Source organism: Corticium candelabrum, chromosome 15, assembly GCF_963422355.1.
Source record: "Corticium candelabrum chromosome 15, ooCorCand1.1, whole genome shotgun sequence".
NCBI lineage: Eukaryota > Metazoa > Porifera > Homoscleromorpha > Homosclerophorida > Plakinidae > Corticium > Corticium candelabrum.
The window spans coordinates 7,023,701-7,050,153 of record NC_085099.1 but is presented as its reverse complement, the minus strand read 5'-3'; the positions used below and the strand labels follow the sequence as shown (position 1 = coordinate 7,050,153).

At 42.2% G+C, this 26,453-nt stretch overlaps 1 protein-coding gene across 1 annotated transcript; it reads left to right on the top strand.

Moving 5' to 3' along the window:
- The first annotated feature begins 1,209 nt into the window (after positions 1 to 1,209).
- Positions 1,210 to 25,875, top strand: LOC134190501 (neurogenic locus notch homolog protein 2-like). Its single transcript, XM_062658956.1, has 17 exons — positions 1,210 to 1,384; positions 1,696 to 1,759; positions 1,979 to 2,583; positions 8,494 to 9,783; positions 9,856 to 12,674; positions 12,735 to 12,904; positions 22,585 to 22,618; positions 22,675 to 22,808; positions 22,869 to 22,929; positions 22,991 to 23,066; positions 23,126 to 23,315; positions 23,379 to 23,879; positions 23,940 to 24,066; positions 24,117 to 24,270; positions 24,327 to 24,424; positions 24,499 to 24,748; positions 24,822 to 25,875. The coding sequence occupies exons 1-17, from the start codon at positions 1,315 to 1,317 to the stop codon at positions 25,685 to 25,687; spliced, it is 7,509 nt and encodes a 2,502-aa protein (XP_062514940.1). The 5' UTR covers positions 1,210 to 1,314; the 3' UTR covers positions 25,688 to 25,875.
- Positions 25,876 to 26,453: the final 578 nt, after the last annotated feature.

Here is a 26,453-nt window from a genome sequence, read left to right as displayed (position 1 = left end):
TTAATATCAATTGCAGCAAATCTAGGGTGCATTTTTCTAGTCCGTCTAATCCGCGTATCGGCTGATTAGCTGGATGAGCTGGATTAGCTAATTCATCTAGTCTGGATTAGCTGAATTAGGTAAACGACATGCACCCTAGGAAGGCTTGCTTTGACTCTATCCGCTTCCACCAAAAGTTGTAATCATCTACCTAGAGTAACACCAGCCTCGTTCTTCTTCTGTAATACTCATGGGAGAGGGGAAGGTGGCATTTTGACGCTAGTTAGACACTACTAGTAGTAGTAGTCTAGTGGCGCGCAGATGGTGCTCCGTAATAGTAAGAGTCACTTGAAGACTTATAAGTTAGTGATGGAGTTACTGTAATTATGTAACTCATTTTCATTTGTGTTCAATGGGATAGTAGATAGCTAGCAATAAATAATCTAGTCAGTCCTACCAGACCCTCTCGCGCCGTCGTGCCAGGTTCCCGTATAACACGAAAACGCCGAAATCTCCGGCGTTTTCGTGTCATACGGGAACTGGCACGAGGCTAGTCCAGGCGAAGAACGAGATCTTCTTCAACTGTCGCCGCGTTTTGATCCATTCGCTGCACGAATTGCAACATCTTCAAAGTGACGGAGTACGCAGAAACGTCGAAAACGAAGAGCGAACAGTGCGCTAGCTAGATCAACTTGACAAGTGCTAAACTTGTCAAAAACGGATGAGTAAGTAACTGCACGTGACTTTTACGTCTCTGATGCCCGGATATATTACTCTGAGCGAAATTTTTAGAACGGGACACTAGGTTACATTTTAATTTTTGTTCAACGGGATATTAACTAACAATTAATAATCTAATCAACACGGACAAACAACAGGCTGCTGCGTACTCAGCTAGACACGCACGTACTATGGTCTCACAAATCTCCCACTTTACTCTGTTTGCTTTCAAGGTGGCTAGGAGTGAAGTAGAAATCTCATTGTGGGAGATTGGTTTCAGATGTAAAGTATGACTACTTGTCTGCGAAAGTTGCGACCCTAAATAATAGTTGTTTCTTATTTATAGCAATATTTTTTACGATTTACAGTACACGTGCTACTCGTGAGAACTGCTATTACACATAATTACCATATATTATCTAACCCAATCACTGACGCTTGCGACGTCGGAAGTGACAACGTGGGTCACAAGACCGCCCATAACGACAGATATGATAAGGAGGGATTAAATATCAAAGTTGCGACGACGACCAAACGAGCACGAGTGAGAGGACAAGAGAGAGAGACAGAGAGAGAGACAGAGAGCGTTCTTTGTAATGTGGTGATAATTGGAGGATGGCATCTAGATTTGGCTTCGTTTTTTCTCTTCTCTCTATAGCAACTTGCATCTTGCCGTCCTATGGTTGTAAGTGCTAAGTGCTAAACCAGAAGCTGCTACTGTTGTTATCTTGGCTAGAGACTATTTCACGGGGAGGCGCCGTAGACTCCGTGTCCGGGCATGGAGGCCCCGTTTAGTGTTTATTTTCAGTAAAGCCAATCGTCACCTGATTGCTTGACGTCGCCTTGTCCTAGCTGGCACACTCGTCTTCGCATGGTAGCTGCATGTTTGTGCTTGAAGGTGGCAGGTTACTAATCTTTTGTGCGAAAGTTTGCATAGTCCAGCTATCGTAAAACGCTGTGTAACATGGTGAGTCGGTGATATTTGTGTTGTTTTAGCTTGTTCTGCTCGCTGCTATAATGGCGGCACCTGCGTTGTCATTTCTGGGAAAGAATCTTGCAGGTCGGAAACTTATTTGTCATTATTGGTTTGTGTCGATTCGCTTGTGGTGTGTTGGTGCTTGCCCGTTCTCATCAGATCGGTGCTGTATTTCGTGAGTGTCACGTACATGTATTGTGGATGTTCGTGTAGCATGGTCTTTTAGTACCGTGGGAACTGTCAACTGATTGGCATGCTAGACTAACAATACTACGGATACTAGATAGTTGTCGTTGTTTTTAGTTGTTCGGTGGGTTATCGTGGACTTGAGTGTGAGTTCGCTGACCCTTGTGCCAGCAATCCATGTCATAGCGCAGCCACGTGCCAGCTCAGCGAGGCTTCAGGGAAACACTATTGTCTTTGCCCGCCGTATTTCTCAGGCAGCGGTTGCGATTTCTATCTTGTTCCGTGTACAGATCCCAACAACCACTGCACATCATACGGGAAAGGAAACTGCTTGCCAAATGGACTGTGCAACTGTACTGACGGATACCATGGCTTAAGATGTGAAGTGAAGCCAGGTGAAGAGGATCATTGCCAGGGATATCCATGTCAACATGGTGGTATTTGTACCAGTCTTTCTGCTACCACGTTTGGGTGTCACTGTCAGGAGGGATTTAATGGTACTCGTTGCCAAACTGAAATTGATGAATGCAGTCTTACACCTTCAAGATGTTTGAATGGAGCTACCTGTCGGAACTCGTTTCACAGTTTCAGTTGTGATTGCTCTCCTGGATACACCGGACAAAGCTGTGATCAGTTGATTTATCCTTGTGGCAGTCAGCCTTGCCTAAATGAAGGAACTTGTAGAAATGTTGGAGGTCATCCATACTGTCATTGTCCCACGGGTAAGTAAATTGGCGTTATGATTTATGAATATGTACGTGTAACATATACATGTGTATCTAGTATGTAAGCAATGGTCATAAAGTACACACAACAGATTTCCCTTCAGTTGAATCTCTGGGGACCACATAAAAATCTTTCGTACTAAACAAAAATTTTGTTTATGGGAGAGGCATGATTTCAGCTATGAGCCATGAGTTATCAGGCTCCATAAAACTTTTTGACAATGCGAAGAAAAATATTCAAAATAGGGCTGAGCTGGGCTTAAGCACTGGCACCTTTTTTGTTGCTATGTGGTACCTGGTAAGGTTGGTTGGCTGGATCTGTGAATATGTTTGGAATGTATCACGTTTCCAGTGCAGTTAATGTGGTCCAGTCATGGAGCAGCATTCGGTTTTTGTTGTATATATTTAAACAACCACAGGCAATGGATAGACTGCCCATCACAAGTAGCCTAACATATGTTTGTAAGTCACAAGTTTTTATTAGAAATGCACAATTGAAACATCGCTTTTGTAACAACCAAGAGTAGATGAAAACTTATTGTAGTCAGGGTGACTTCTATGTTCTCTTTATCTTGACCCTCGCCAATTGACGATGACAGACGATTTTAGTGGTGTTATGAATATGTGGTCATGCAAACGACAGTTGCTTTGTGCAGTTGTAGATAAGTGTTTTAAGTAGTCCATTTGGAAGCAAAATGGTATCCAAATTTGGTTGTTTTGTTAGAGGGCTTAAAGGTGCCTGCTCACAATTCACCGTACATGCACAGGCACACCCACGCAAACCTGAAATGTTCCACGATACTTGAAAATGTTCCGCGATTTTCAAGTTGTATCGTAACGAAGCAGAACAACAGAACTTCTTAGGGTGCACTTGACATAATAGTCTTTATTCTTAGTATAAAGAGAAAGGCAAATCACATTCTTGTCCGCCACGGCAGTTTTGCTACTTGTACTTGCAGCTTCATATAGTTGGTAGTTCATCACTACAGTCTCTGACCTTGCTAATGTAAACCCTTTGAGCAACTCATCTTTCATGCTCTTGTGGTTTGTCTTGTTTATACTTGCTTCTTGATGAGGTATTAATTGTTTTTGTCTGCCAACATTAGAATGGGACTAATATCTCTCTCTGTCTCTCTCGATCTTTGAGAACTGTTGACAAGTATTTGGTGCATGTTGATTCTGCATAACATTCTTCATCTCTTTCAACATTCTCGATTAATTGGATCTTGCTCTTTCTTCAGTGGTAGAGTGACCAGCTTGTGGCCAGCCATTTCAAACCAAGTGCAGACACTGCACGCATAGCCTTGTGCAATTTTGGGCAGTGTACGACAGATTGTCTCATCTCTAAGTTGTCCCCGGGCAACCATACATTAAATTTTTAGTTGTCCGGTCATTACTCTAGTTGCCCATAAACTAAATCCATGACTGCTAGATTTATGAAAATATGCGTATTTACAGACAGGTAAAATACAGCTAACAAACAAACAGACAGACAGTCAGACAGACAGAAAAGCAAACAGGCTGCAGGCAGACACACAGACAGACAACTGAGTGCAGATAAGATGAGTTGAAATGTCAATGGACGACTCAATTCTCAATTGCGATGCAGCAATGCAATGCAAGAGTGTTACTGCAGAAGGTGAGCAGAGTCCAGTATAATGGTGAATCATGATCAGTTGGTGCCATTAGTAACTCTGTTAGCTTATTGTTAACTTTTTTACTGTTTGTCACAATTAGGGACCTCTTGGGTCTAATTTGTTTTAGAACTTGCTGATTTTTAGCATATTGTAGACTGTAATATTGTCTTGTATGAGAAATATATGTATTGACAGACAGACAGAAAACATACTGGAGAGAATGCCTGTCTGTTCAACTACAGAAGTGCATGTAACTCGAGAGTGATATATAGAGGACTTCAAAATACATGTAATGAGTAGTTTTTACAAGTTGCCAAGCCTTGTGGCCTTGGAGTCGATAATGATGAAAGTAGCTTGGACATTATTGAACAATTGTAGAGGTTTGTAATAGCCATGCAGCATGTACTCTAAGTTGTGATTTATCAAATATATGAAGATGACAGACAGACAGACAGACAGACAGACAGACAGACAGACAGACAGACAGACAGACAGACACACAACCTGTAAGAAGCAGACTTGCCACTCTAAACAGGCGGTTTTCATCTCCTTGGACACAGACAGGCAAATGATTTGCTTTGCCATCAGAAGGGTTAAAGATAACAGCAGTACTATCAACGCATTCACATAGGACTCTGCAACATAGCTGAAATCTTGTCTATCATGAAGCTGGTAGGTAGGGTAGTTGTCAGCCAGTTGTCCCTGGGCAACCATAGTTTGCCATTTCAGTTGTCTGGACATATTTTTGGTTGTCCTGGGCACCTAGGCAACTGATTTGTCATACACTGTGGGGAGAGTTATTTCATTGGTGTAGAAAATTATGTCATGTGCTTTCATGGTCAGTGTTTCATGCTAATCAAGGTTTACTGAAGATGGGTCAGTTGATCTATTTGATCTATCATTTATATATGATTGCGCTAGCGTCACTTTCGTCCGTCTGTACTCACGATGTTTGGCAAGATGGATGGACAGATGGACGGATCGATGCGCCGACTATGCTGGATGGGTGCGATTCGACTGGCTTGCGTCTGCGCTCGCACTCTACTCGCCGAGGAACCCTCTCTGGAACTCAACTTGGGTGGACTTTGTTCCGTCGAAGAAGTTGCATCATGCTCTAAACAGGAAGCAGAGTGGGTGAGGGGCGGGTTTGATTTCCACTGCCTACCGCGTGTGCTCGGACTTGGCCGGTTGTAGGCTAGTACTTATAGTTTTGAGAATAAGAACAAATTCTCTCTTAATTAACAGAGATCGTGTATTGTTTTGATCAGTGACTTGGCCAGGACCAAGGGTCTCCTAACTATCCAAAACTTTATCACAGCTAGTTGGAGTTAAGTGGGCATATCACTGTTTATAGGTCTAATAAATTGCATATTTTATAGTTTGTGGTTTCCTTATGTGGTACTTCCCAAGTTTCAGTTTGTGCTGTGGTTATTACCTTATCTTGCATCTCTTGAGTCCCAGTATGTACATAGTCTGAACTCTGAAACACGCACAATATGCTAGTGATAAAATGATTGCACGAAAACGTATACCTGTATGCAAATTACAATCACCAAACTAATCCTAGAGGTCTCTGTATGTTTCGTTGCCATTGCTGCACATTGGTGCTGCACTTGTGTAAACTGACTTGTGGCATCATATCAAATTTCAGTACAGTACTGGGGTATACCAATATTTTTTCCAATTACCCAGTAATCATGTGTTGCTTGAAGAGTGACAAATTAATCTTTGTTTCTGTGGAGCTAAAGCAACATACTATTTGTTAACCCGACCTGCCCATGCTCTAGGGCATAGTATTATTGCTGTGGGCCAACCACCAGACCAAGGGAAGGCTGGACATTGGAAGGCAGGAGATGCGCTCGTTGTTATTGTTGGTGTTAATTAGTGTGCCATTTGAGAGTGTTAGTCGATGTGTCCAGCCCCCTTCTCATGCTCTTCTATTGATTAGTTAGCAGCACACTGTACACCTGGCAGTCTAGTCACGTGTGTCATTTCTTGCATGTAAGTAAGTATAGCCGTTCTGTGTGCCTGAGCTAGCAGCCGAGGGTTTAGCACTTTAGTGCTTTCGTTTCTACCAGTTACAAACAAACTGACAACACTAACATTCTAGCATTGCAATCAAGTGAGAAGACTCTTGACAACAAGAACATGCAACGTGTTTGCATTTTGAAGACATGTTTCTTACAAACACAGCAGATGGTGGTGTCAGGCGACTATGTTTTTCTGCTAGCATCAGGACTACTTTGCCAACTTTGATTTACACGCCAAGCTGCGGCTGACAGACTCTGTGCAGCTGCTTTCTTCCTGCGCACTACATGCGGAACTTCCACGGGATGCCATTTTGAATAACAAGCATGCGCAACATGAGACTGCCGCCAAACTGATATACTGGTATTGGCTGAATACTGTGAATAATGAAAGGAGCACTAAAAGTGCTAAACCCTGGTGCCGAGAAATGGCACCTTTCCAGTTGCGGGTACTTTGGTAGTAATCATATTGGTTAGAAACACACATTTGCTCGTGTGCCATGAAACTGTTTATGGCTAGAGCACCGAATTTAGCCTCTACAACAAGGCTCAGGTATGTACTCGAACTGCACAACACCAAACAGTTGCTGCAAACATACTGGCAAGCATGCAAAAATGGACACCACGTGCACGTCAGTAGACACAAGCATCCTGACACTTGGCCGTCGCAGGTTCACTACGTGTCTACTCTCTGTTTGCTATGACCTTGAACGTACTCGTAATCAAAATTGGAACGTCCTGCATGACTCTGCCTACTCGTGGACAAGCTTCAACAACGATATGTTGAGATCACACGAATTCCAGTGTTTTTTACGTGGTCTTTTTTCCATCAAGTCAGTATTTCCGTCGAGTCGGTTGCTATTTTCAGTAAGACGACTACGATAACCTAGCGCAAGCGCCTACGGTTAACTAGAAATAATGGTATACCGCTCAACGCTGACATGAAGACTTTGAACCTACCTATTATCCTAATAACATGGGTTTGATAGGTTTGTGCCTAGGAATTTCGTGAATTGTTATAGTGGTGATGTTAGTACCAAACAGAGCATCAGTCTTGTTGTCTTTCACTAACATGTTGTTTCTTTCAAGTCAAGAAGAGAAAGAAGTAGTCGGTTGCTATTTTCAGTAAGACGACTACGATAACCTAGCGCAAGCGCCTACGGTTAACTAGAAATAATGGTATACCGCTCAACGCTGACATGAAGACTTTGAACCTACCTATTACCCTAATAACATGGGTTTGATAGGTTTGTGCCTAGGAATTTCGTGAATTGTTATAGTGGTGATGTTAGTACCAAACAGAGCATCAGTCTTGTTGTCTTTCACTAACATGTTGTTTCTTTCAAGTCAAGAAGAGAAAGAAGTAGCACTGTTTACCATGTGGGTGGATGGTGAGTGGGTGTTGATGATGAACCCATTGGCCGTTCTAGAAATACTGTTAAAGGTACACTCCATCGTTTAGCACTATGCCCCCGCAAACTTGATTGCATACTCTACGTAATCAAGTTGGAAGGTTGGGCTGAACTACAGGCAAAGCTGGCTATCAGAGCGAGTCACCGTTACAAATAAGGAAAATGTACGGGAGCAATTTTGCAATCTCGTTGTTGAAGCAGAGTTTGGGTCGTGCACAAACCAACTCGTCATCTTTCCTCAGGTCGAAAGCACCGAATAGGTTACGTTTTACACAAAGCCAGGTTTGAACATGTGAGCTCTAAATATTAGCGTGGAAACAGAGCGCATATGATGATCACATGGTAAGCAATAATTAGGTCACATGATAAATGCAAGCACACAAATGCAGTGCAGTTGGTGACTTCAGCCTTGCATGCGCATCCATGCCTGTTTCAAAACCCATGGGCACATTTTCTCAATGTCTCACAAGTGTCTCCTAGCATTTTGATGGTAGTGAGGCTCCTAGCGTTAGCCCGCATTGGCAGAATGTTTCTAACGTGACCATCGTATGCCCTCTGTTTTCAAGGCTATTTGCTGCTAATATCTAGCGCTCTCATCCAGCTTTACGTGGAGTTCAGACTAACCTTCTATCTTGATTGCGTAGCTATGCAATCAAGTTTGCGTGGCCGTAGCGCTAAATGACAGAGTGTACCTTTAATGACATTATAAGCTGATAACAATTTATAAGAACGAATAGATCTTGTTTCTAATTGTGTAAATGAAAAATATAGTCATTTTACTGTAAAGAATACTTTAATGTTACTAAGTGAACTATGCTTCTTGTGTTACAGGCTTTACTGGACAGCACTGTGAGGTGATGATCAACTATTGTACGAGTATGCCATGTCAAAATCATGCTTCTTGTAAACCGTTTGTGAATAATTTCACATGTGACTGTCAAAGTGTGGGTTTACAAGGTCGTTTTTGTGAATATGATATTGATGAGTGTAATGGGGGATCTGGACCTTGTTTGAATGGTGGAACTTGCAAGAACCTGTTTGGCAGTTTTGAATGTGATTGCATTTCCACTGGTTTCATTGGTCATATATGTGAGAATGACTTTGATGATTGTCAACATAAACCCTGCAAAAATAACGGCACTTGTATGGATGGGGTAAAAACATTTAATTGTGTTTGTATGCCTGGTTACACAGGATTTTTGTGTGACATTATTGATGAGTGTTCAGAAAGTTCAGTACCTTTATGTGAGAATGGTGGGACCTGCTTGATGATGTGGCACGAACAAGAACACTATTGTGAATGTGCAATAGGATATACTGGCTTAAACTGTAGTGAGGATGTAGATGAATGCAAAAGCAATCCTTGTATGAATAATGCCACTTGTCAGAATTCTGCTGGTTTGTTTAGTTGCATTTGTCCATCTCTTGGATTTACTGGCTCGTTATGTGAAAGTGACATTGATGACTGTATTTCATTTCCTTGTTTGAATGGAGGGACGTGCTGGGATCGCAACGGTGACTACAGTTGTCAGTGTCAGATCGGTTACACTGGGAAGAATTGTGGAACTGACATAGATGAGTGTTTGACAATGCCATGTCAAAATGATGGAACATGCAAGAATGTTGATGGCTCTTTTTCATGTTCATGTCCTGTTGGGTTCACGAATTATAACTGTAATATCACAATTGACTTTTGTGACCCAAATCCTTGTTTTAATAGTGGAAATTGCACACACTTGAACACTGGCTTCAGTTGTGTGTGTCAACCAGGGTTTACTGGAGATACTTGTCAGAGTGATATGGATGAGTGTGCCAGTTATCCATGTATGAATGGTGGAACATGTCATGATAAGCAAGATGAATACAGGTGTGCATGCACAAATGGATTTGATGGACAGATGTGTGAGAGTAATATTGATGAATGTATGTCAATGCCATGTTGGAATGGTGGGACTTGTGTGAATGGTTTAGCCAATTTCTCATGCAAGTGTCTAGAAGGGTTCAGTGGAATAGACTGTCGGCATAATATTATTGAATGTGCTAGTAATCCTTGTCAAAATGAAGGCACTTGTTTTGACTTGGTTGATAGATTTTCATGTGGCTGTATCAAGGGATTCACAGGTTTGAATTTGCATACCTTTGCGTACTGTCTCTGTTATAGCATGAGTTTGTAGCTGCTGTTTTTATGTACAGGTGAACACTGTGAAACTAATATTGATGACTGTTCTCTATCTTCTTCTTGTGATTTAATTGGAGGGAGTTGTATTGATGGTATTGATTCTTACTCTTGTTTGTGCAATCCTGGTTACACTGGCAGTACTTGCAATGTTCACATTGATGAGTGTGCATCAGAGCCATGTCAGAATGGTGGTGTGTGTATAGACTTGGAAAACGGCTACAAGTGCCGCTGTCTACAGGGATACAGTGGATTAGACTGCTCTGTTGATGTGATTGATTGTGCTGGCGCACCATGTCAAAATGAAGGAACATGTGTAGACAACATTGGCAGCTATTCTTGTATATGTCACAGTGGGTTCAATGGTACTAACTGTGAACATGCTGTAAACAAATGCGACGATCTTCCTTGCATGAATGGAGGGTTGTGTCATGAAAGCAACAGCACTAGTACCAGGTATCAGTGTGTTTGTTTGTCTGACTTTACAGGTGTCAACTGCGAGGTGAATGTGAGCAAATGCAGCTTGATGTCTTGCAAAAATAATGGAACTTGTGTTGAGGACAGTGCTGGATGGACATGTCAGTGTGTGACGGGATTCCATGGGCGTTTATGTGAAACCAATGTAGACGACTGCTTGTCTGATCCTTGTCAAAATGGTGGTACGTGTCATGATGAAATAAGCTCTTTTCGCTGTGACTGCACGCCTGGATATGATGGCTTAGAGTGTGACACTAATACTAACAGTTGTCAAGAATCACCTTGTAAATATAATGCAACATGTGTAAATGAAACAAATGGTTATCGTTGTTTATGCCCAATTGGAATGACTGGTACACAGTGTTCAGATGTACTGTATGATCCTTGTCAATCACAGCTTTGCAGAAACAATGGAACGTGTTTCTGGATGCCAGGCAGTGGTGTCAGATGTACCTGTGCATACGGGTATACTGGCACATTATGTGGCCTGGAAGTAGACGAATGTTTGTCAGCTCCGTGTCTAAATGAAGGAACATGTGTGAATGGAGTTGCCAACTACCACTGTAAATGTAGGGAAGGCTTTTCTGGTCAACGCTGTGAAAATGAAGTAAATGAATGTGACAGTAGCCCATGTCAAAATAGAGGAGTTTGCATAGATGAATTTGCTTCATATCACTGTAACTGCTCTACTAGATACTTTGGTTATCACTGTGAGTTCAAAATGAATTATTGTTATTCAACACCTTGTCAACATAATGGTACTTGCATTGCAAATGAGACTGGTCACTCAGACTTTGCATGTATTTGTTCAGATGGATTTACTGGATCTTTGTGTGAGCATGACATTGATGACTGCATTCACTCACCTTGTGGAAATGGAACGTGTGTGGATGGTGTTGATGAATATAGTTGCAGCTGTTTGTCTGGGTTTTCTGGTTCACGCTGTGAAGTGAATATTAATGAATGCACTTCAAACCCTTGTGATAGTCGAGGAACTGATTTTTGTGTAGATAGCATAAATCGGTATACTTGTAGTTGTGTCACAGGCTTCACTGGACAGAGATGTGAAACACAGTTGGATGAGTGCATATCATTTCCTTGTCAGAATGGTGGAACTTGTTTAAGTTTATTGGGTCGATTTGAATGTACTTGTATGAATGGGTACACAGGATCTATGTGTGAACAAGATATAGATGATTGCATGTCATCACCCTGCATCTACGGACAATGTGTAGATCACATTGCATCGTTTTCCTGTGACTGTCAGTTGGGGTTTACTGGTCTGTTGTGCGACTTGGACATGATTGATGATTGTGTCAATGTTGACTGTTTGAATGGAGGAACATGTTCTGATCAGATTAATTCTTTCAGTTGTCATTGTGCTCCTGGCTATGCTACTGTCAGTGGTCCTGATCGACGGTGTGTTGCACAGTTTGTTGTGTGTATGCATGGTGAGCATGAACCCTGCCACATGAATGGAACAGCCAATTGCACAAACATATTAGGGGGAGGATATCAATGTCATTGCAAACCCGAGTTTACTGGTCAGCACTGCGACGTCGCCATTCCTTCTTGTGTAGGAAGCACTTGTCACAATGGAGGGTTGTGCCAACACACTAGTGTAGGATTGCGATGTGTTTGTCTACTTGGATATACAGGTAATAGCTGTGAAACTAAGATTGATGCCTGTTTATCATTGCCTTGTCAAAATGGTGGCAGTTGTGTAGAACAATTGGGACACTACGTTTGTCAGTGTGCCAGTGGCTTTATCGGTGTACATTGTTCTGTTGATGTCAATGAGTGTGAGTCTAATCCTTGTGAGAATGGAGGTGTTTGTGCTGATGGGGTCAACTCATATCAGTGCAATTGTACATCAGGGTTTACTGGACATAATTGTACTGATGACAAAAATGAGTGTGTAAATCCAGATAGCAATCCTTGTGCTAGTGGAAGAACTTGTATCAATCGTAATGGGTCTTATGACTGTGTTTGCTCCACTGGCCTGACTGGATTTTACTGTGAGAGCGACATTGATGAATGTGCATCACGTCCATGTCAACGTAATTCAACTTGTGTCAATGGTGTTGCAATGTACAGTTGTGTTTGTGGGTCATTATATTCTGGACCAAACTGCGAGTTTCGAGTGACTTGCAATGATCATAATCCTTGTTTAAACAATGGGACTTGTATATCTGATGATTATTATGGCTGTCAGTGTATGGAAGGATTTACAGGGGACAACTGTGAGATGCTATCGACTGCAACTTCAGACTCTTTGTCTTCAGCTGAGGAAGAAGCTCTTCGTGATCGAGGTTGTCCATCGAACTGTTCGAGTTTACCAGTAAATGGCATTTGTGATGTGAGTCAATGTTTAGCATAAGTGTGTTGGTGACAAAAGACTCTGTTTTGTTAATTTTAGAAAAGCTGCAATATCAGTAACTGTTCTTTTGATAAAGGTGAGTGTCGTGTTATACCGCCCTGGCCAGAATGTTCTGCTGATTGTCATGAAAAAGCTCTCAATCTTGTATGTGACCACAGTTGCTCATCATTTGAATGTCGTTTTGATGCTGGAGACTGCAATACTTGCAGGTAAGAAATGAGCTAAATAGGCATTGAGCAGTTAAAGGAACACTCCGCCATTTAGTGCAGGCCCACCCTCCCCCCGCAAACTTGATTGCATATTATACGCAATCAAGTTGGAGAGTTGGGCTGAACTACAGGCAAAACTAGGTTTTTAGCGTAGTCACCGTCACAAATAGGATATACGAATGGGAGAGATTTTGCAATCTCATTGTTGAGACAGAGTTCGGGTCACGCACACACCAACTCGTCATCTTTCCTCAGGTTGAAGGCACAAATACGTTTTACCAGAAACCAGGTTTGAACATGTGATCAGTACATATTAGCCACAAATAGTGTGAAAACAGTGAATACGATGGTCATGTGATGAGCATTCTGTCAACGTGCGCTAAGCTAAACCGTCAAAATGCTTTTAGAAGTCATTTGAGAGACGTTGTCTAACTGTATCAGAACCAGAGCAAAGTACAACAGTTACGTTGTTGACATTTGGAATCCCTTAGGGTTTTTGTGAAGTATGTACTCTGTAGACTCAGTGCAAGTGTGGCAGGAGGAGAAAAGGTGCTCGTGGGTTACAAAACGGGCGTGGATGATGTGCCTGGAAGGCTGGAACCAACTGCACTGCATTTGTGCACTTGCACTTATTACACGACTTACTTATTGCTAACCACGTGACCATTGTATGCACTCTGTTTTCACGCCAATATGTAGTGATCGCATGTTTGAACCTGGTTTCTTGTAAAATGTAACCTATTTGGTGCCTTCAATCCGAGGAAAGATGACGAGTTGGTTTGCGTGCAACCTGAACTCTGCTTTCAACAATGAGATTGCAAAATCGCTCCCGTACGTTTTCCTTATTTGTAACGGTGATTACGCTCTGATATCCAGCTTTGCCTGTAGTTCAGCCCAACCTTCCAACTTGATTGCTTATAGTATGCAATCAAGTTTGCAGGGGGTGTAGCATTACACGACGGAGTGTACCTTTAATAGCTGCTGTAGGCTGATTTTCCATAACAGAATTATGCAGTCTAACTTAATGGGTTTCAGTCATTGACAGGGTTTCTGGCTTACTTTCCAAAATGTACAGTTAGATGTAGAAATCAATGATACAATCACGCGGGGTTCATTTACTAGCATGCTTTTCTGCTGCAAGGTAAACAACCTCGCAAACAACCAATACTGTAAAAGAAGAAAATGTAACGAGGAATTTAATCTAACGTCTCAACGAAGAAATCCTTCGTTAACTTTTAAAGCGCTGTCAAAATGTACCTTGTGCATGCACAGTTTAGCAGTCCCTACTACGTAGTAGTATCCCGGACTCACGGAACTGTACCACTTCAGTTTTGCTGGGTGTGCATCTGAGGTGCGTTGAATCATTGTACTAGTAGTAAGATGTCCAGCATCACAAGTTATTTTCAGCAGACTACGGCTAGGGACGACGATGAGTCTGAGAAAGCACTTGCTGCTGGTAGAGCAGCCGCTGAAGAGATCATCAACGCTTCAAGTGACGGCAGTGGCCGAAGAAGAAAGAGGTACGCTACCAGATATGAGGAGGATGTGAAGACGAAAATTGGCAAGCACGCACTTGTGTACGGAAATAAAAGCGCGGTGGAGAAGTTCTCTCGTGAACTTAAACATCGCGTTCCTGAAGCGACAGTAAGAAACTTAAAGCACAATCTGAAAGAGCAGATGAAGCGGGGAAAAGATTACGACGAAATTTGTGTCAAGTTGTCTGGCCCTCAAGTGCGCCCTCTTGAGGGTTGAGATTGATGATCTGACGAAGAAACTCGTCCGTAGCCTGCGCTCTGCTGGTTCTCCTATCAGTACGGATGTTGTTCTGGCATCGGCCAAGGGCATCGTTGCGCACAAAAACGTGTCACTTCTGAAGGAGCATGGCGGACACATCGACTTGGATAAAAGTTGGGCCAAGTCATTTTTGACTAGGCTTGGCTATGTCAAGAGGAAAGTAACGTGCACCGCTCGTAAAATTCCTCCCGATTTCCCAGAAGTGAAGGCTTTCTTTTTTAACAAGGTGGCTGAGGCAGTCAGCACGTTTCACATCCCGCCAACAATGGTTGTCAATTGTGATCAAACTGGATCAAAGATGGTGCTGGTAAACCCTTGGAGTTTGGCTGCAGAGGGTAGCAAGCAAGTGGCAGTTGTTGGTTTGGATGATAAACGTGAAATCACTGTACTATTATCTGTGTCCCTTGATGGCCAACTGCTCCCACCACAGGTGATCTATGCTGGGAAAACCCCTCGTTGCCATCCTTCTGTAGTTGTTCCTCCAGGATGGTACATCACGCACAGTCAGAATCATTGGTCCACTGAGGAAACCATGATTGAGTTCATTGAAAAGGTGTTTAGCCCTTACATGGCAACAGAAAGACAACATATGCAGTTACCTGGAGACACGTTTGGTTTGTGCCTTTGGGATGTCTTTGCCGTCCATCGATGTCAAAGTGTCCTCAAGAAATTAGGTGAGCACGTCAAGGTAGTGTTCATACCAGCAGGATGTACAGGAATGCTACAGCCATTGGACATCTCCATCAATGATCCTTTCAAGCGCCATTTGAAGCAGAAGTTTGGAGAATGGTATGCAGAGGAGGTGAAGTCTAGCCTTGACAGCAACGTGGCAATTGAGGACATAAAGGTTGACATGAAAACCTCTAGGCTGAAGCCCATTCACTTCCAGTGGCTTGTCAGACCATCTGCTGGCTCAAGGAGCAGCAAGATACTATTAAACGTGGCTTTTTTGAAGCAGGGATCACAGCTGCTACCAAATAAGTACTGTTGCTACTGTACCATAAGGGTGCTAGCACACTTCACAGTGCTGTTTGTGGTCACTTTTGTTTGTTTGTTGGTAGTTCCTCTTCTTCAGTTTGCTGTAGCATTGATGTTGACCAGGTGACATTATGTTTTAATGGGTCGGTACTGTAGTTTGGTTTTGTTTTGTTTATAAACTACTGTACTACTGTTCAACTGGATTCTGCGTACTAGCAACTGGTTGTACTCACATCGTTAACTTTTCTTCCGCTAACCTGCAAAACATGTAATTTTGGGGAAATCGTTAACTTTTCTGCCCGTTACATTTTCTTCTTTTACAGTAAGTTGGAACCAAAATTGGTGATTATGTTCGAGTTTATTTGCTGTTAATTAATAAGACTTTTTGGGACAGAAACATTGAGCTTCCATCTTTGGAGCTTGTCACTATGGAGAGATAATGGCATATGAATAGCTTACTTTTTGCACATGGATCATCTGTCTGGTCTTGGTCTTGCTTCTCTGTGGGTTAACCTGAAGTGTGACAATACTGAGGACGGTCTGTGCACTTTCGGTCCATTCCATTTTTAATTTTTAAATCTGGGCTAATGGTTTGACAATTTCAATTCTTTTAGATTTAAAATTAAAAAATTACAAAATCAAAATTGAGGTATTAAAAATTAGGAAAATGCAAATGGAAAATTCAAATGACAGGTGGTGCACTTTCCGGCCAAATATCTTTCTGTATTGGATTTTCAGCTGGCATCGTATTATTGCATATAGAGCAACATGCCAGCATAAGCGGGGATTACCAAATTCGGCATTGAACCTTTTTGGTAACCACACCGGCATGCCAGTTTACTGCAGGGTTTGCCGGTATAGGCTGGGTCACTGATGTTTTACTGGCCTTGGACTAGGTACGTCGCCGTGCGTTTATGTCATATGCGCATGTGTCAACATGGACGACAGTTGGAACACATGCTGAGCAGCCTCCCACATTAGAAGATGGAAGCAATGAGCCTTGGGAACTGCAAAATGATGAGTCAACGACTACAGAGGCAGGTGTAAAGGGAAGAAAGTCTTACACTATACAGAAGAAGTTAGACGTTTTGTCGATGTTTGACAAATTGGATAGCAACGTGTCTCGCATGACAAATGTTTGGAAGTCCCCAGAAGTTGTGTCCAAGACTGGGTGAGGGATCAAGAACGCTTAGCGGCCATGAAGACATGAAGGCAAGAATCCATCAGGAAAAGGAGATGACATACTCCAGCTGCTGGACGACGAAGAGGCCAAACGAAGGGCTCTGTATCCGGAGCTGCGAAAGTGAGCTTGTAGAGTGGATCAGAAGATTGTGCAGGGACGGAATCACTGTCAGTGCCCAATCAATTAAACAGCAGAGTAGGAAACTAATCGAAGACCTATGAACCCATTGAGGGTATGAATTTCATTTTTTATGGATGGCTGGATAGGTTCCTGCACTGTCACAACCTTGCTTGCAGGAGTGTAACATCAATTGGACAAAAAAATTCCTTCTAACGTTAAAGATCTTGCTATGTCTTCTTTCAGTTCCTGGAGCAGAAATACACAGACCACACCTATGACTTAAAGTTCATTGGAGGAATGGACGAATCACCTCTGTGGTTGGATCTTCCCAACTCGAGAACTTACGACTTCCGCAGGATAAAAGCAATTATATAAGCAAAAGCAACAGGCAAGGAGAAGTTGAGATACACTGTTGTAGCACCCTAGCTTCGTCTGTGCCAATCAGTGTCCAGTATTCACTTACAATAAATGACATATCCCACTTCCGCTACATATTGACCGGTCAATAAATCGGGTCATATAACTGCCTGGGGCTACTGGTTTATCAAGATGTGAAATGTTTGTGAACATAACAATTAGGCTACTGAAACATATCTGTCAGCCAGAACAAACAATACGTGGGTCTACGGATGCGTACGGAAATCATAGTGAGTTCTTTCATGCGTGTAGCAAGTGCAGACCTCGGGCTTTGCCCTCGTGCCAACTCGTGGGCGGAGCAGGGTGTATTTCGTTTATACACTCACCAGCGGTCTATAACCTATACTAGTTCTTGGTGCTATGGCTGATGGGACGAAACTGCCTGCTATGGTCATTTTCCGGAATCAGAAGAATATTCCGAAAGTGAACTTTCCCAAGGACATTGTAGTTCAATTTGCACTGAAGGGATCGATAACCAGTGAACTCATGAACGAATGGAAACGCCAAGTATGAGCATGATGTCCTCAGGGCCTTGTTCGACCTCAGTCGCTGTTTGTATTCGATAGTGCCACAAGTTACACAAAAAACTGTTTTGTTGTCATTGAAGCAACATTATTATATTCCACAAAAGTAGCTGTCATTCAGGGAGGGATGACTCCCTTGTTGCAGTCAGCAGATGTCTACTAAACCATTCAAGGCCGCAATGTGGGACAAATGGCTTCACTGGCTTACAACAGGAGAAGGAGAGTTTAAACAAGTGGTTATCGAAAACAAACATCATACGAAACGGTAGTGAACCGGGGCTCCCAGTGTTGGTGTGATCTCCCAGAGGATCTCATTAGGAGGTCGTTAGTTGTCTGTGGTATCATTAGCGGGAATGGTAACAGTGAACTTCATCAGAAACTACGTGACATTCTGCAGGATGAAAGTGTGACCAAAGAGGAGTTGACAGATGAGGAACATAATGGCATTACAGACAAGACAAAGAAGGCTCTGTTGAAGATGACTAAGTATACCCTGTGCATGCATGGTTGCTGATTGTAGGCCCCTTTGACTAGAGTCATGTTGTGTTATGTCTCTGAATATAGAGTTAGCAGTATGAAGACTTGGGCAAGTTCCCTCGCTTAAAGGGGCATTCCCATGGAAAAACAACCCAGGCTTTAAAAAATACATCTTGACGAGAGATTCCAGATGACATTAGTTACACGTCCGAATTTGCTTCTGTTGCTTAACTAAAAATGATTGCTTTTCATGGACCTTGAAATCCCAGTTTCAAAGTCAACTATAAAGCCGGATTCACACTAGCCAATGCAACTCAATGCAAGTTAGTTTAGCATAATATATGATAACCACAGAAACCACAATGCAGAGCAAGACCATTCACACTTGCCATTTTTTTGAAGCAACACAACACAAGGGCAAAATGGAACGCAATGCAAGGAACCAGGTTCTATTTTCCCCTCCGTATGCAAGCGAAAGTAGCCATATAAGATGCCCTGCGGGGTGGAGTTTGTAAGCTGCTCATGCAGATAAACGTTAGCAACGTAAAGAAGTGAGGATGGCAGCCGGATGTTGTCAAGCCAATGTTTGACCTTTGTCCACTTTATAACCGACATGACAAAATTACCCCGGGGTATAACGGCACTTGGTAATCCCCCTTCATAAACTGGCATGCCGCTCTATACGCAGTAATATCGTAATTGAATGCTACTATTCATTTATCAACATTGTTAAATTTTCTCTTATACAAAATAAGAAATAAAAATTAAATGCTTTTGCACACACTTCAATTTTAGTTCTGACCTTCTCAGGCAAGGTATATATACACAAGAGTGACAATTGTCTTACGGACCAGACTGCTCAGATATATCACACACTACTGTAACACTGGATAATAAACTATGCAATGACCATGGAGAGAGTTTTTGTTTGGTTGATTGAGCATCTCGTCTCTATTAATCTTACACTATCTAGGAGTTTGCGGTCTTTTTTTGAAATTCAACTTGACTACAAGGTCTTTAGCGTGGGTTTGAAAGTGTGCATACAAGTGTATGCATGGTTACTCTCTGTTCGTGTTGGCTTTGCGCTTTGAAAATCTGTAATAACTTCTGCGCAACAGGGCAGACAGTGACGATCTTGGTATCGTTCGAAACCACAAGTTCCCGCATTTTTTTATAGTTAGGGTAACGAAGATGTATGTATTACACAGGTGGTTTGATAAGGCTTTTGCATATCAAGATTTGTTAGGGTTCTTGACTCATTAAGAAGGTATGGTCTTACAGCAAGAATGCTGCTAATAGAGGAAGTAGCCAGTCAGCAAGGTCACTAAACGGTCCGCTGCCTTGACATCAACACACAGTTGCTCTTGTTTCGCGAGTAGTTGCTTGGTATTTGTGACTCCTCTTCTCGTTCTGTTTCGCCTTGATAGCCTGCGACTTTCTCTACTGTTACCTAACATCTTTGTATTGTAGTATGACCTCTAGATTGTACAGTTAATGGGATATCACTTAACATCTGAGTGTGGTAAACAAATACAGCTGCATCGTTAGTCACTTCGAGTGCAAAGTCAATGCCAACAGAGAGTAGTCGAATGCACATTTGTAGACCAGTGCACAAGTGTTTATCGATGCATGTAATGATGCATGTAGTGCTTTCAGGTTCGACCAGGTAAGACAACTAACTATGCAAGGTGTTTTGGCTGGTGAAGAAATATACACTGGCTAAAACCAGGCCAGATGCCATAGATTGACCAACGTGGTTTTGACCAGCTTAGAGATTTTTTCACCATGTATGTATGTATGTATGTATGTATGTATGTATGTATGTATGTATGTATGTATGTATATATGTATGCATGTATGTATGTGTATGTATTGCAAGGCTGTTGTGGTTGTCACGTTGCTGTGAAGCTCCTACACTACCACAATTTTGTGCTTTGGATCACTGCTTCAAGTCTTATTTTGCTTATTGTGGTTTTGGCTAAACGGGATCTTGTGAACCTAGTCACCTGGCCGCGATTTGAGAGACTTCAGTGAATTTGCTAGCTCTAGCTGCTGTGGCTGTCGTTTTCCAACGTCCTCTTTCGGTCCGTTTGACATGTGAAAAAGAAACCTCAACACGATGTTATTACAAGCCTGATGACTGTGGTTCAAGAAAAGTCAAATGCGTGACACAAACAATAGCCCACACTTGGCAGATAATGTTAGGATCAGAAACTGCAAAGGACATTGTCATAAGTCTGGGTTAGACATTAGAGGACAGCATTATGAATGTGTCCCAAATTCCAGACCCAGAATGCAACAAACTCTATCTACGTTGGTTCTGCAAGTTGCCATACGATGCCACACTTGACTATCAAGAGTATTCTTATCAGGTATGGCCAAATTGTAGGAGTGCACAGAAAATGTTGGATGTTGCGCCAACAGTAGAAACAGGTGTGAGATTCTTCACGATTGCTGAACCCTTAGGGGAATTCCCCTTCTCTCCCCTTTTCCTCTTTTTCCCTACCCCTCTAACTTCTAAAGTTGCAGCTATTTGCTAGCTGATTTTCCTGAGCAAATTAACACAAATCTCCACCTATAAGCTGTAATTGGGCAGAGACAATGCAAACTCCTGTATAATTTGTTTCTTGTATATGTGACCAAGTCACACCTTATCTTGCAGCTATTTTGACAGTCTCATTGGATGTTGTCACTTTGAAAAGGTTGCTGCTATTGCAGAGAATAGTTGTAGCAAACATGGCAGCTATTCAATTCACACATTGGCAAAAAAAGTTAGCCGTATTTTTTAAAGATCCGGATCTACTTAATAATATGTTTCTTTTATCGATGTTGCTGGTAATAGATGATGAGGTCAGAAACGGGCAGCTTAAATTTGGTGGAGATCTGGTGCGCTATTCTAGAGAAATTTGCGCACGAGTAGAGACAGGTTCAATTGGCAAGAAATTGCGTGGTTTCTGGAAACAGCAACACACCGACACCTTCACTGTTTACCTTTTTTAGTTCGGCGTGCACGAGCAAAATTCAGCAGCTCTGCGACTCATCATTTCGGAGGTATTCTTTTACATACAGATGGACGGATGGACACACACACACACACACACACACACACACACACACACACACACACACACACACACACACACACACACACACACACACAGCTCCCCTTGATGTGTATATATGTATAAAAACACATTTAGAATAGAATGCCTGACTTTGCATCAAAGCAGCCAATGTCACAATGGCCATATAGCTGTATGGGTTGTACACAGTGTCACTGGATTGTATATACTGTAAAGGGAAATTTTGCAGGGCAACTTTTTTTGTGTTTTTTTCTGACCATTTTGTGGGGCAAAATTTTCGCGGTAGAAAACAAGTCATGTGATTCTATAACGTGTTGGAAGAAATCATGCTGCTGAAGTAGTTGAGATGAGCGGGGAATGAGGAGAAACAACCGTGTTTACCTCAACCCAATGGCGTTCCAGGATTGCGGTTGTCAGCAGTGAAAGCTTCAAATGACAGTGTGCAAAGTTTCCTCCAGAGGGAACGGCATACTCCAACCGCGAAACGTTGAAAAACGGAGTATCATGTGTACAGCCCCTTCCAGCATCACGAATTGGCACGGTACGCAGCAGAGAATGGAGTTGCAAGAGCTGCTAGGCATTTCGACAGTGTACTGGGTCATCCTGTCAGTGAGAGTACAGCACAGTCAGGTCAATGGAGAAACAGTACATCCGAAGATCCAGCAATGTACGAGTGAAGAGCCGCTTGCATCTTTGCCCCAGAAGAAGCGTGGACGTTCACTGACCAGGCTTACATACCGTGGGATTACACCCATTTTTATTGACAGATTTTCATGTGGGCTTAACTTTGCACAAATTTACCTAACCACAAAAATAGCAAAAAATTTATCCACGCAAAAATTTTCCCTTTACAGTAGTACACTGACCCATATAGACAGACAGCCAAGCGAATTACATGATATTGGGATGGTCTCACTTGATGGCATTTACACCTGTGCTTGATGCCATCATTATGTAATTACAGTGCCATATGAGGTATTCAAAGTAAAGACCCATTTTTCGCGGTTTATTAGTAGTCCAGTCACATAATACATATTTTGGACTATGTTTATTTCAACACAAGGTATTTTGTTTAATTAACAAGCTGTTTTGTTTGTATTCTAGCAAGAGCTGCGATGACCATAATAATGCAGGCGATGTATTTGGAGTTTACAGTGACATGTATTAGTTGTAATAAACCACCCTTTTGTGTAGGTGCCTGGCATGTTGTTGTTTGAATTGGAGGTTAGTTTGGAGAAGTTCAATGAAACTTTATTTTCATTTTTACTGTCGAAAGTACTAAATGCAACTTTGGACATTGTTAGTACAACTGCTGAAGCTGACAGGAGGTGTTGCTAAGATTTCTGTATTTGCAATCAAAGTATTTTACTTTTTATCGTGTATTCTAGAATTCTCGTAAAATTGAAAGTTCACATGTTATGTAATCATTGTTTTCTTACTATAAAAGAGGTTAGTAGCTGTCTTTTTTTACTGACATTGTGATTCTGCATAACCTTTGTTTAATGTCAAGTTGGTTGATTACTTGGTTGGTCTTCAGCAAGCTCATGCTCTGCGAGTAGCATATGGTGTTAAGCGCATTGCATCTGGTACCAACTTTATGGCCATTGTGCTTGATTGTCTTAATGTTTCTTGTGTTTGACATTAGAAGATGAAGGACCAAAGACCCCGACTTGGGTCATCATCACAATTGTTAGTGTTGTTGTCTTACTTGCAGTGGTCGTGTTAGTTCTAGTGAAGAGGAAAGTGACAGTTCGGCGAACTTGGATTCCACAGTCATTTTCTGATGCTCGAGGAGAGCCTGTCGGAGAAGAAAATTCCAAGCATCCTGCACTGAAGTAGAAAGACTGTTATTGGTGTGCTTTGTCAATCATCATTGTAATATTTGTTGGCATCTGCAGGTCGTTAGGAGTGTCAGAATTAAACATTGTTAGTGGAGAGCCGCCACGCAAACAGGCTAAGCAGTCAGAGTCACATCTTTGGAGGGAAACTGTATTTAGTAATGAGCAGGTGGTTGGATTGGAGCCTTATGAGTGCAGTGCAGGAGATGGTGTGCGAGATGATGATGATGAACATGGTAAGGATCAGTGGACTGCTTTGCACCACCAAGGAGTGAATCCACATAATCCTCCCAATTCAATGCCAACACCTCCACAAGAAGACTTGGCTAGGCCATCATCTATGGACATAGATGCAGTTGGCCCCGGAGGAGTTACTGCATTACATGTAGCTGCAATGCATGGTGGTGTCATGCAGTCAGGTTCAAATAGCAATCACAGTGATGAGATTGATGGGAAGAAGCGTTTGAAGAAGAACTTCGTAAAAGAACTGTTGGATCTGGGTGCTGATGCTGGTCGTGTAACAGATACAACAGCTGAAACTCCACTTCATCTTGCTGCCAGGTTTAATTGCTGTGTGCTGTGTCGATGTGTAACAATTGTATGATAACGTTTATGGTGTAGATTTTGTCATCGTAATGCAGCAGAGTGGCTTATCTCAGATGGCAATGCAGATGTGAATGCTCGTGATAGGGGTGGAAGAACACCTCTTCATTCTGCGGTTGCAGCTGATGGGCGAGAAGTTGTTAAGGTAGTTGTTGTGTCAGGAGTGTAAGCTTAGTCTAATGTTGTGTTTGTTAGTTGTTGCTAGCTCAGTCCACTGTTGATGTGGATGCACAGGATGATGATGGTGTTACTCCTGTGATGGTTGCAGCTCGACTGAACACACATTCTGTTATGGATATGCTCTTAACTGCCAAAACTCCATCAAACTTAAGTCTTGTTGATAACCAAGGTATTGGTGTAATTAGGGCTTTAGTTTCTGTGTAAGTGATGTTTTGGTACTTGTAGGTAAGACAGCCTTACACTGGGCTGCTGCTGTTAATAACTTTGAAGGTGCAGCTATGCTTCTAAAACATGGCTCACAGAAAGACAGTCAAAATGGAAAAGTATGTTTTGCTGTTATTAGTGTGTTAATTTGGTGCTAATTTTAGCTGATTTGTGTTGTTTGCTTCTTTCATAGGGAGAAACTCCGCTTTTTCTTGCAGCAGCAGAAGGATCTATTGAGTGTGTTAAAGTCCTTTTGGAAAGTTATGCAAGTCGTACTGTTCAGGATGGAATGGGCTGTACTCCGGTAGACGCTGCATGTAGTAATGGACACATGGATATTGCAAGTTTGCTCAGGGACTATACACTTGGTACCAGCGCACCATCAACTGGTCGCACGTCGTCTAGTACATCTGGTCAAGTGTCTGCATCTTCTGTAACTACAGGTAGTGTGCAGTCGCTAGTATGCAGTGCTATTTTGCCTAAAACAAAATTTCCTTGTTTTATTATATGTTTTAGTACCATTACACACATCAGGGATGGTTACAAGGTCACCTACTCATCCACAGTTAATGCACACAAGCAATCATCATGAGTCATCCATCTCATCAGAAGTTTCTGCATTACCTGGTCGAATTCGCACAGATCCTTGGTTGTACTCTTATTCTGATGTTCCTCAAGTCATGAGAGCTCCGAACAGCAGTGATAGGTTGCGATATGAAATGCGTGGGGAAGGGAGCAGGTCTGGTTATGCCGCCGTGGAACAAGGTCATTTAGTTCAAGTGTCACAGTCAGTGTCTTATTCACATCCATCACACCCTGCAGCACAAAGTCCATCTTATGCAAGATTTCAATCTGGTCAGATGTCTGCTTCAAGTTCTCACCATAGCTCTCAAATGCAACAGTATGCACCTCGCTTCTCTAGAATTCCAGAAAATCAAACTATGTACTCATTCAGCCAGCAGGCTAGTGCTGAATCAAATGCTTTGGAAAAAAGAGTACCTGTCAAATCTTCTGCTGCTATGGTTTCTGTACCTGCTGCAACATCAATGCAAATGCACTCTGTTTATATGCATGCAGCCAGTGTTCCTATCCATCCCTATCCTAGCCCTCCCTACCACACAAGCTCTGGAAAACCGTCACCTCAGCAGGTTTCTTTGCAACCCTCTGCGGATTCCACTTACTTGACTCCTTCACCGGAAGCTCATGATTTGCAGTCTTCACCAGAGGGTTGGTCATCAGAGTCACCCAATGGACCTTCAGATACAGGTGGTCATTGGGCCACTGTTGACAACCGAAGTCCTGCTGCAAACTCTTCTTTTCGCGTAAACAACGGATTTCATCATTCTGCTGCTACAAAGCCTTTGTCTCATTTTCCGCATTGACAGTATACACTAATGGTATGTTATGTTGGCAGGAGACTTTGATGGCAGAGTTTATGGGACATTTTATTGTAAGATTTGGATGACAAGAGTTGTCTGTAGCTGTAAAAACTTTGAAATAGCCTATATGATTTGCAATTGTAACTTGGCTAGTGGTTATAGGATATGATGATCAAAATAGCGTGCTGGAAGTTTGCACTCCGCTTAGTCTGGCATAGCCATACCCTATCGCCGCGTCCTACTTCCGGGCGGACAGAAACTGATGGTTATTGCTGATCGTAGCGAGGCCGGGTCGCACAACAGAAATGGACGTGGTCCTATATGGCTCTCCATCGAGCTTTTGGTATATATATATATATATATATATATATATATATATATATATATATATATATATATATAATATATATATATATATTTTTTTAATATTCTTCTATGCAAGCTACAGCAAAACGCCCCAGACTACCCCAAACTACCCTACCCACCCAGACCCTAAACATAACTACATTACAGTGACAGGAAAATCCCACAAGTCGTCAAAGTCCAGGTTCAGTCTACTGTATAATAGCTTGGCATTATACTGCCACAGTCTCACGGACAACTGTTCCATCAAATTTGAGTATGTCAGAGAAAGGTATGCTGTTCATTGATGAAGCTTTTGAGGCTATGATCTTCAGCGTCTCTAGACTCGAGGGAGACCAGTGTCCTAAAGTTTCTACAATGAGCGGGTAGAAATGACCTCCTGCTTGAGTAACCACCTTGTCATGCT

What these genes read in the sequence shown, in the direction of transcription:
- LOC134190501 (XM_062658956.1), top strand. Translation starts at nt 1,315, where the DNA reads ATGGCATCTAGATTTGGCTTCGTTTTTTCTCTTCTCTCTATAGCAACT. An exon ending in AAGTCTTGTTGATAACCAAG is followed by an intron (nt 24,271 to 24,326) that starts GTATTGGTGTAA and finishes TGGTACTTGTAG; the next exon opens with GTAAGACAGCCTTACACTGG. An exon ending in AAGACAGTCAAAATGGAAAA is followed by an intron (nt 24,425 to 24,498) that starts GTATGTTTTGCT and finishes CTTCTTTCATAG; the next exon opens with GGAGAAACTCCGCTTTTTCT.